The sequence below is a fragment of the Blennius ocellaris genome (genome assembly GCF_963422515.1).
Source record: "Blennius ocellaris genome assembly, chromosome: 3".
Taxonomy (NCBI): Eukaryota; Metazoa; Chordata; class Actinopteri; order Blenniiformes; family Blenniidae; genus Blennius; species Blennius ocellaris.
The window spans coordinates 24,665,448-24,677,700 of record NC_137652.1 but is presented as its reverse complement, the minus strand read 5'-3'; the positions used below and the strand labels follow the sequence as shown (position 1 = coordinate 24,677,700).

The following is a 12,253-nucleotide window of genomic DNA, read 5'->3' as shown; positions in this document are numbered from 1 at the left end:
TTCCCTTGTTTTTCTTTTACTGTTATTTATTAGTAAATCTCAATGAAACATTGACACTGTATCTTTATATCGTAGTAACAAGCTAGTGCTACACACCTTTACCTCCCTGCAGGGTGGATCGCGGCCTGTAGCAACTTCTGGAAACTGTGATGGTCTGGGATTACTTTTAGGTGCATGTATGAGGGTGCAAAGGAGTGACAGCAATAAGCAGGCTTAAAGTAGCGTGAATGATTTGTATAACTGTAACATTGTAACTACACATGCAACAAAATGCACAATGTAATGTGTCACATGCACTATGTTGGTCTGAGAGCTGTAGTCTCCTGTATGTTATGTAACAGAATAAAACAAAATGTGGAATTAGTTTTTGATTGTAAACCCAAAGATTTATCCTCATTGTTACAAAATAAAACAAACAAACTCATGTAGTGTGTTATGAGGTTCCTTCAACTTTTCTTGTTCGGAATTGTACAGGGTGTGATGGGGTGGTGGGGTCGTTTAGGTTTACAATGGAAAATATGGGGGTCTCTCATGAAAAATGTGGTCAATTACTGGCTTAAATCATCATAATCATCATTAATAAAGAAACAATTATCACAGGTAAAAGTACAGCACAAGGAAATAAAAAAAAAAACAACCAACAACTACTAAATGCGTTAGTTAGTTAATTTATAGATCATAATGTTTTAATGATTTGGATTTAATCTGTTTATACAAAGGATCTATGTTGAAAGGACAATTACAAATACCAAGTTTGTAAACAAATGTATATATGATGCAGGGATTCTCATTGTTAAAAAGATGCAGATCAAAATTTTGAATGATGACTCAAACTGTGGGTTTACTCAGTTATGGTCATTGAGTGTAAAGAACTGTACTAAAGTAGATTATATAATAACTCAAAGTACCTATTCTATTCTATTCTGTTCTATTCTATTCTATTCTATTCATTATGGTGATAGCGATTAAGATGTATTTTGATTGTAATGACACTAGACTACCACAAGATAGCAGCAAACACTTTTAACCACAAACTCCTCGATTTGTTGGTTCCAGGTAAGGATGCAATAGAAATACTCTAATATATGATAAACTATCATGAAATCTGAAATGCTATATACATCTGCAAAGTGTTGCATAGTCAACATGTAATTTAGAAATATCTCAGCCGTCCCTGCATCATGATGCAAATATCACGCGTCTTCACTTAAATAATTAGTCCAGATGAATAAATCTAAGAAAACTCTTCTCATTATTTGCTGAGTAAATAAAGCTTGTGAGATCAGATATAACAGCAGTGAGGTGCAAGACGTCATCATCACATCAGCCTCTTAGGAGTAATTACAAGAGTCAGTGGCTTATTAATTCCACTCACGATTTACTTTTGCAGCTGGTTTAGTTTCATATTTCAACCCAAAAGCTCCTTCGTCAAGCCTTCGGGCTTTTGTTGTCACCCACCAAATCTAAGTTAGAAGTTGCATTCCCTGGTGAGATCATGGTGTGTGCTTTGGCCTAGTTTCAGCAAGACATGAGTTTCTTCTCTGACTTATTAAAAATGGCTGGCCTGCTTAAGTGAACGTCCCTCCCCTGTTTCCCGGCTACTTCAGCAGTCTGACCTCAAGCCTCTCTTCCTCTCTTCTATTATTCAGCAACAGATCTGACTCAAGCAGACAGGTGTGTGTGTGTGTGTGTGTGTGTGTGTGTGTGTGTGTGTGTGTGTGTGTGTGTGTGTGTGCGCGCGCGCGTGTGCGTGCGTGCGTTCGTGCATGTGTGTGAGTGTCAAAAACCTGGTGGCGGGTTCGAAGCCCTCAGGAAGTCATTCAAGTAAACAAGCTTTCTGGCATGTCTATGGAGAAAAATCCATAACCACATGTAAAAATACCAAAATATGTTGAAGGGGAATCTTCTTTGCAGCAAAAACACACTTTATGTGTTTCCTTCCTCTAAATGATGCTGGGGTATTCACAATTTAAAAGTACAAAATAGTACAAGAACGAACATCAATTATTATCAGTCCTTAAAACTTGCCTCATCATTAAGAGCTTGTTTACATGGCAACAATTTCAACTGAAGATGCTAAACTTTTGTTGCATGTTGTGTACCCGTTTATGCGACAATAGTGCTCAGAGCCGCTGAAAACGCAACAGCCCACAGGTGGAATGCTCCGGCAGTAAAACTATGACTTTCGAATTGATACATTGTCATATAAACAATGTTTACAACTTTGTTCTGTACCTGAACTATGAATTATATATGTGCCAGTGCAGATTTACACTGATAAACAATGTATTCATTTGCTTTAGTTCGGGGAAAAGCACAGAAATCTACCAATCTGCACTGCAGGGACAGGAGACTCTGAAGAATGTTACAGTCACAACATTTGGCACTCATCTCCAGAGTGCCTTATTGTGATCAAGCATTTGAATATATGGCTCATAAACCGAACATCCTATATTGAACTGTTCATTTACTACTGTAATGACCTTAGATTTAATGAAAGGATGTTCAGTGTCCAAAACGATATGTATGACTGCACCATGTGCACATTGAAAATCTGCCCCAGGACATATAATAATTTATTTATAATACTGGAAGCTAATACTTTAGTTACCCTACAGAGAAAAGCAAGTGGAGCAGGATATATAAATCAGACAAATTCATTATTTCTAAAGTCAAAATTTTTTTTAATTGTTCATCAAGAAAAAATGATTTTGCTTATCTTTGGTTGTCTGGTGTGCACTGTTGACTTGATATTGATTTTGAACATTATGATATATAATACAACATTTTTTTTATGAAGGAGATAAAAAGAAGTGGACCAAGACCAAAACCCTGAGTTATTCCAATTTAAACATGTAACCTACGATTGCCTGTGAAAACAGTGACAAAGAAAGAAACATTACTCACACTCTTCTCTATTATGTTTTGTAAGAATCAGTTGAGATGATATTCGCTGTTATAACAAAACTGTCATGTTTACCTTTAATATGCTGCTTTACCAAAACCTTATAACAAAATGACAATAAATGATGCTTCTGAAAGGTACTCGCACAGTTTGAGGTTCCTAGTTTATTTTGCCATCACTTGAAAGAGGCATGGCAGTTTCCTGTGACATAAAATTCCAGCAGCTCCGTGTGAGGAGCGATTTAAACCGCACTCTGGGGACATTTCCAGGCATATAGAAAGACTCAATTTTCTGCTTCACATCTGTTATCGCTGCAGTGAACTGAAGCTTATCTGGACGGAAAGGCTGAAACACACATTCTCCACAAGGTCAGCCTCACATGCATCTTTAATCGGGCAGTCTAGGCCGTACATCACGGAGAAATTACAGGCTGGCTTCCTGGCCCTGATGGCAAGTTCAGGGACGGACCCGATGATGCATCCGCTTACCAAATGCACTGCTAGGGACCGAGGCAATAAGATGAGTCACCTGTGTTACCGCTGTCAGCAGAATACAAAGTGTGTGTGTACGTGTGCATGTGCGCGTGTGTGTCGGCGTGCGTGCCGGCGTGCGCGCCTGCTCGGCCTCTTGAGGTGTGATCTTTCTTCTCAAGGCAAACGTAGTTTGATCCTGACCTTTTTATTCTGAAATGATCAAGACACAAACACCTCAAGAAAGAAAACCAGAGGGATAATACAGAACAATACAAGATTTCTATTATGGCCATATAAAAGGAAGCACTAAATAACTTATATTTAGAAATCAGATCGTTAAATATAAGTTATTTGGTGCTTATCTTGGGGAAAAAAACCAAACCCAAAATGGTCTGAATCAGGATCTATTTTGAGATCAGGATGGATTTAGAGAAATCCATACATTTACTCTACGACAGAAGAGGCTGATTTGTGTCCTCATTAGAATTACATTCACCTCTGAGATATATTCAGCTATTGTTTAGATTTCACACACTGATTTATGTCACAGTTCATGTTAAAGTAGTGATTTTTATGTAATGACATGGCAGCGGTATGGAAATTCTCAGCAGATTTGCAATGTCACCATGACACGTGTATGACTATCATCTGCATACATCTGAAGATCTGCTCCAACACATACAGCCATTTATGTATAATACTTTAAGCTAAAAAGAAGTGCACCAAGAACAGAACCCTGAGGTACACTGATTAGATGGATGGATGGATGGATGGATGGATGGATGGATGGATGGATGGATGGATGGATGGATGGATGGAGTAAATTTGATCATACCCTGGGTATAAGGCTACATTTGATTGCTTTGCAGAACAAGGCAAATCAAAAACAAGATAAAACCACTATGACACCATCGCAGGATTAAAAAATAGTCTTTGGAACAACAGTTCCTCACAAACCAATCCCCACAGAGAGAGTTTGAAGTACCGGATTGGTGCTAAAGTGTCTGAGTGTTGCTCTGCACATTGCTCTATCGCAGTAGTTCTATTAACTCTTTAACAGTTTGATGGAAGGTTTGGACAAATGATAGCGACAGTTTGTTTTTTACTTTCAGAGTGTTCTTCCAGATGGGGGAAGTTCAGATTCAGAACACAGAGGCTGAGTAGAGTCTGAAGAAATATTGCTTCTTTCATGACTGACAGTTTTCATCAATTCTCTATGGACTCCTATTGTTTCATTTAAGTCATCTTCCAATATCAACACAGGGAGAACATGGAAACTAACATACACCTTCCCAACAGGATCTAAAGTAGGTTTATTCTCTCTCTATTGTTAAATTATGATCTGTACCTCTAGATTATAATATTACAATAATAGTGTGGCCTTGTGCATATCACCTTCACACTAACCCCCTGCTAACCCCCACAACATAAAAAGATTCAGGATGCCATAAAACGCCATTGTGCATCAATGAAATAATATATATATATTTTTTTTTTTACTTTTGCTGAAGTAAAGAAGTTGATTTTGCACCTTTTTTTTTACCTTTTCAAAATTTCCTTTACATGTGTTATCCATACTACTGCTTAAATACAGAATTGCCACCTTTGCTGTTTTATCCTCAAAAACCATAAATGGATGTGAGGAATTGTGATAAAAGAGTGAAGAAAGAAAAGAATAACAATCTGAGAGGCTGAGATAACACTAAGGTACATGGTAGATACAGAAAATGTCAAATTGAAATGCTGCATTCAGGGAGAAGCACATCATGCATGTTAACACATTATTCTTGCATAAATCAATGACGTTCTACACTGAAACACCTCCACTTTGCAAAACTTATCTTTGCCCTTTAGGAAGCTTGATTTAATGTAAATTCACTGTGTTACAACAACATTAAACATTTGGAGCTGTGCTCCCAGAAAAAAAAAACTGTGAAAAGCACAATCGGCTCTACTTACCTCATAACAAACCGGAGATTTCCCCAAGGGGTCTAAAGCACAACTAAAACGGTGGATATTGGACTCGCATTACATGACTGACCAGAAAAGGCTCCTCCAAGTGAATGCTGATTAATCTTGGTGTGCGATTAATGCAAATAGCTCACTATTGACTGAACGGTGTGTTTTACTTTAAAAGTCATGATCTGGCAACATTGTGTTTAGAGATTGTTATTCACATTTAGAAAACACTGATTAATGCATAGAGCATCTTCCTCCCAGGTAACCTCAGCTGAAATCCTGGAATCAATCTATCATTAAAATGGCCCAGGTTGTGCTGACAGTTCACTCAATGTGTCACAACAACACTGCAACAATACAACTATGCACACAATGATAACACGCATTAACCATCATCATTCACTTACCAGTTTTTGTAGCTTCGCTCAGCTCCCCATCGTTAATGATCTCATTCTTTAGCTGCTCAATGATCCTCTGTCTATCGTTGCTAACAGCAGGTTAGTGTGAAGATTTGCTGCGATTTTAGTTGCTGTTGAAAAATAAATTAGCTGGCAGCTTCATCTGATAATTCAAACTGTGAAAGTCGTGAGGCTGAATTAGGAAAGTGAAGCTGCAGGCCAGAGGGCTGCACACTCGAGCAACGCTGCCATGGCATATGTAGCCGTGGAGGCCCGGACATAAATCACATGTCCAGCCTTATGCTTCATGATTTTACATGGGAGGTTTGTATGTTTTCATACATATACTGTACATATATATTGTTTACTGCACAATATGTTAATGTGGCTAGTACGTTTGACGAGAATAAAAAACACACATAGAGGACTGCGCCATAAATAAACCCAAAGAAAGAGATACATTTTCAGTACCAAACCCTCGTCCCTGCAGGTCGAGCCAAAAGGACATTTATTTAATGTGAGCTGATGGCAGGCGACATACATGTACAACACTGTGTCCAGACTGAAGCCAGAGGGAGACACAAAGGGGAGGGGGTTCACACATTGAGGCAAATAGGAGAGTGCGAGTGATAGATGGTGAGTGCAAGAGAAAACGCTGCAGGCACTCTGAATGGTCTTAGGACATCACTGTATCTGACGCTCGCAGGCAGAGCCTGGAGAGTGCGTACAGGCGAGAGGAAGCAGCGAGGGAGAGAAAAGGTTCAACAGGGAGGGAGATGATGTGGCAGATGGGGAGTGGGCAACAGTGACAAAACAAGGGAAAGTGTGAGTCAGAGGAAGACTCGATCAAGGTGTTAGGGAAGAACACAAAGCACAAAATGTTGGGGCGGCATTCATGGCAACGGAAGTGAAAATGCGAAAATGCTAAACTTCTGTTGGATTTTTGGTGTGTGTTTACACCGCAATGGTGCCTGGAGCACTGAAAACACATGTTTGTTTTTTTTTAAACGGCTTCGAAAGTGGAACTTTGGGAAAATGTTTGGGCTCCGTCTCTGTGTAGATGGCGGAGACGCTGCTGCTGCACCCACTCATGGCTCGACATTCTACATTGTTTTCAGTGTTTGTGCTATTGTTGTGTAAACAGCCATCGTTTTCACAAATTGTCATGCAAACGAGGAAATGTTCAGAAACGAAAATGATTCATTTTCACTTGAAATGTTGTCATGTTAATGGTGCTTGCTAGCGAATGAGGAAATGAGCCGTGAGCGCATCACACCGACTATCACACTAACGAGGCCAACGGAGACTTCCTTCCGACAACAGCTCTCCATCGCGTGTCACGCTGGTGGAAGGTGTGCTGCCTGCCTGCGTGCCCCGGAGTCATTGTTCCCTCCTGCAGACAAGCAAGAAAACGAAGCTCAGGCAAATGTCTTATCGGAGGTAATTATGTGACGCAAGATGCTTCAGCAATTGGACACACGCACCACATTTCACCTGCCTGGTCGGCTGCCGGCCTGATTACTGATGCACTCAGCAATGCATGCTAACATGCAGCTACTGTATGCTCATCTAAATCTGCTGATTTTGCAGTTAAGCTGTATTTATAGCACTTCCTGCTTCCCAAACTATCCCAGAGAAAAATAAATTTTCACCTGTGTTAAGAAGTCGTTACACTTTGCGTCACTGTTGCTGTGACCTGCATGAACTCAGAAAACAACTTAACTCGTCTTGATGAAGCTCCATAATTTGGCTGTACTGACGTGAAATGACTCAGAGAAGCTTCTGTGTGGGCTGGATGAGGCACCTTTATTACAGCTTAAGGATTTAATGTCATAAAGAGCGACGCTTGTTTACCTCACCTGTTGCCAGATGTGTATTTTAGCTGATTTTTAAGACCCACTATAAATCAGAGGCTCCCTGGAAAAAAAAACAACTGTTAAAATGATTGTGTTGCATTTGGCTGATAGAGGGAGAAGCATAGAAATATTTCATCTGGACTGCTAAAGGAAGCATGACAGCATTGTTTCCTGTATCTCTGCTGTGCACGCTCAACCAACAAAGAAGCCCAGTATGTATTATAAATATCACACCAGACACCCAATTTAAAAACTGTCCTGAAATATTAGATATGGTCTCAAACATGTTAGGCATAAATAGATTAGATGTTTTATTCCTTTGTAACACCCTGTCCTGCAACTTTAATATCTAATATCTTTATGACCTTGAGTGAACTTGGACTTCTTTCACAGTTGGGAGATTAAAAGTCAATCAAAGATGGTGGAGCTTGAGATCCAATTGTCATCTAAACTGAAGCCTGATACACTCAGGCACGGTATACATTGCAATGTTGTCAGGTGAAAAGTTGTGTAACATTTTGGGTGTCTGTTTATGCAGCGAAGGTGCTTGGAGCCACTGAAAATGAATAGTTTCAAAAACACTGCTACTGCGCATCTGCACTGCAGCCAAAACAGATATCCTGTACATTCACAAGTGGCTGGACAATAAAAACAAGGGATGCCTCCAGAGTATGCTGATAATGCATGAAATATTAATTTCACGTTACTTTGAGGCATTTCCCATGTAACTGTCAGCACCACTGAGTTCAGATTATTGAGATGCTTCTACTTTCATAAGTTTGAGTTCAGCCGATGGGTAAGTTGAGTCTGTTCAGGAATAATAGAGACAGGCAGCAGTTTTGCAACAGCAAAATGTAATTAACCCAGTCAAAGTAATCTTGACACCAATTTCAATGTTAATCAGTGAGAATGCATGAATGGATTTATCAATATGAAGTTAAAATCCAAACTTTGTGCTTTGGATTAAAATTTTTATTGTCACATGTAGGTGAGGTTCTCTCTCAGTAACAGTAATATTTAAACAAGGGGGCACAGTGGTGTATAGTGGTTAGCACTGGTTGTGTGTTCAGATGTGTGGAGTTTGGTTTGTCTTCCTGTGCACTATGGTCCAAAAACATGCTTTAATTTGATTGGTGACCTGAAATTGCTCATAAAAATGAGTTTGTATTGTTGCATGTCTTCACATCAAGGACCTTATTAAGTGGGATTGGCTGTCATTTTCCTCAACCTTGAGCTGAATGAAGTTTGTAAAATACAGATCGATAGATAACGAACAAACAAAAATAAATAAACAAGCTTGTTTGAGAAATTTCGCAGATTAGAGTGGGCGGGACATGATGGGGATTACGCGCGGTGCGTTCGTCACCATCCAGCACACAGCAGTTGAGGATGACACTGAAATGACTGAAAAGACTGAAGGGGACGTTTCTTGAGGAAGTTGACGGTGTTGCGCAGCGGCGGCAGCGGACAGGTGGCTGTCATCACCGTTGCGTCCTGGCGCGACAGGAAACACGCGTGTCTGTGATAAAAACGTCCAACTGAGCGCAGAGAGAAGGGACAGGACGGGATCTGCATCCAGAGTGACTCCTGGGGTGATAGACGACCTGCACGCGGGGAGACGGACGTCCCTGTGTGTTTGTGCGTCTCCTCCATCCTCCCCAGAGAGCCGCCGCAGCGGTCTGACGGAGCTGCGCTTATATCCCCAAGTTTGACACTTTCGGCCGGCTGCAGTTGGAGTTCTGCTCCGTCGCGGACATGGAGCCTCGGAAGCGCTCCGGATGTGTATTAGTTGGAGTTTACCTGTGGGCGACATTGTGCTGTCAAGGTGGGTAAATGGAGCGCGCAGTCCGTCTTATGCGCACCTTCAGTTTGGAGAGAGTGAAAGAGAATACACTTTATTCTCATGTTTTTGATCGTTTTGGAAGATGAGAGCTGAGTTTAACTCATAGTTTGTATTATTTCGTCGACTTGTGACATTTAGGAACATTTCCACCGGCTGTGGAAACGCAAGCACATGAGTAATCTGTGTGAATATAACTGAAGCTAAATAATCTGAACATGCTCCATTTCTGTCTGCAGATTGAATTTTATGTGTGCGTTATTGTAGTTTTATGTCTACAGTGACATTTGTGAGGGAATTCTTAGATTTGTTCAAGCGGATCTGAATGCGTAACAAGATTTGTTCGTGCGTAAAACCGCTTGTTATTCACTCACTGAGACTTGTAAACTGCTTTGTTCCCACCTCCACTTCTCATTTTCAAAGGCTAATGCACTCATAAGGGAACAATATCCACTATATATCAAATTCAAGTGTGAAAACCTCTAATTTATGCTATAGATGGGGATTTTTTCCTCATCTTTTCTGAAAATACACGAGTACTAATGGTTATTTAACCAGGTTGCATTATTTTAGTGTCTTTTTTAAGAGGACCTTGCTTCTCTCCTTTCATAATTCTGTGTTTTATTTGCCTTACACAGGGGCTGTGTCATATGTCTTGCTACATGATATTGGTCTACACACTGTGTCCTCTACAGCCTCCATATCACTGATTACTAACACTGCAGTAGTGCACAAATATTTTAAATATAAGCGCAGGATAGGACCTGCAGATTCCACAAAGAAACCCCCCAGGTCTCTTCATGCCCTATTTGACCAAATACCATTTGGCTGGAAGCCACAAAACACCTTTAATCTTTATCATACATATCTCAAATTAAGTCTTGAAGTTGGATTTATTGTTTATTACATTCAAAAATGTCCCCCTGGGTTGTGTTTAAAAACTTTGAAACTACAATTTGGAATGGTTCATATAGTATTGCTTCTTTAGCTGTTTTACCTTGACCATCTATCTGTCACCCATTCACTCAAAAACCAATGGTGATGTCTGTCATGCAATGTGCGTTCAATTAGCACACCATGCGGAGCAACTTGGATATTTAAACATGTGCACCGGTCAAAAGCTGGACAACGACTTGCTCTACCAATGTATTCTAAGATATTTAAGTTCTTTCACTTTATTACATGGTGAATACATTTCACTCATATTTCAAACACTTGAACAGACAACAAAGCACTTCAGACTGTTAATCACATTCATCCATTCACATAAACATTCAGAAACCAAGGCTGCCAATACAAGGAGCTCAATATAGCCATTCAAGCCTTGAATGAGGCTCTAAAGCTCAAATTGCTTCCAGGACACTTTGACATGTGGACAGGTGGAGATAGGGAATTGAACCTTTTACTGTCCATTTGAGAGACGACCACTCTACAGCTGAGCCATGGCTGCCTACTTTTTCTGTTCCTTTAGGCTGTTTTCAATAATTTCAGATGATATCATCCTATCATTTTTTTAAGCATTTATTTTTTGCTCTTTACTTTTATCGAGCATTTGATAGTGGTTTGTAGCTTCCAATGTAACCTTTGTGTTGTTTCTCCCTCTAATAAATAAATCAGCATTGTGAGTCTGTCCATTTTCAATGAACCATACCACACCGTTCATCAATTCGAAGGTCACTTTTGTCACCTTATACAGCAAGGTGAAAGTCCTTTTGAAAGGAGGACTGGTGCAGAAATACAATGAAAAATAGAATAAAAGTGTTTATGTGCAATTGATTCTGTGAAAGCTGCAGGGAGCCGCTACAGAGTGACTAAAGAGCCACATGTAGGTCCAGAGCTGCAGGTGGCAGACCCCCTGCTCCAAACCCTGAGTTACAGATGAATGTTTATTGCAGCGAACTGCATATTAAAATTGTCCTCTAAAGACTGTGAGGCGCCCCTGAGGTGGTTAGAACAGGCACATGGTTTATTTTCTATCATAATTCAACACATAGAAAATACAAACTCCAACAAATTCTGTTCACTTTAAACTTTAAGTGACCAAGAAAGTGAATAACCTGAAACCAGTGGATTATTTATGCCTTTACATTCTATGAATAATGTAGAATATGTACAAATGACAATCTAAAACAACAAAACCAACAAGAGAAGAAAAATAAACTGAAGAAAGCTCTAAATAGCATAACATTAACAATACCATAATTTATTAAATTCGTTTTTTCTCATTTCCAGTCTGAACTGTAAGTTAACCTATAAGTTTACCATGAGCATGTAAGTGAATCACTGAGAGGGTTTATAAGTCCTTGGAGGTACACACAAGTCGCAGTGAAAATATGCATATTATTCTTGTGTAAATTGCATTTCAAACACATACATTCTGTTTTACCCATGCCAATCTGTTTATCCAAGTGTGCAAAGACAATAATGATGCAAGAAACAATTTGGAGAGTGACGCACACAATCTTTCATACATCTTAAAGTAAATTTGTGCCATATCAGTACAAATGCAAAGGTTGAATCTTTTAAGATGGGAATTACGGTATAAATTGCTGCAATACAAAGTTTTCCAGCCGGAGGCCTGTGGATGAGGATCTGACCATGCGTCTCAGTTATCCTCCTTTAATAGACTGACAACATCTGGCTCCAGATAAGGAGGTCGTCCCGATGGTGATGCTTGAAGTCCACGGGGCAGTTCATCCCTTCACTGTAATCTGCAGCTAAAGGATTGTTAAATGCGTGACAGCAGACATGAGCCAAAGGACCTTCAAAGGAGGTTAAATCTCTGCAGTATGTTTGAATCCCTCAATATATATATATACTGA

The 12,253-nt window shown here is 39.8% G+C and overlaps 1 protein-coding gene across 1 annotated transcript in view; it reads left to right on the top strand.

The window, feature by feature from the left end:
* Positions 1 to 9,346: 9,346 nt before the first annotated feature.
* The window catches only part of LOC308149425 (neuronal acetylcholine receptor subunit alpha-7-like), a gene marked incomplete at both ends in the record, with an annotated part of 41,441 nt that continues 38,534 nt past the window's right edge, over positions 9,347 to 12,253 (top strand). Inside the window, one exon of the mRNA XM_080521156.1 lies at positions 9,347 to 9,416. Within this exon, the coding sequence (XP_080377282.1) occupies positions 9,347 to 9,416 (70 nt within the window). The remainder of the gene's footprint in view (positions 9,417 to 12,253) is intronic.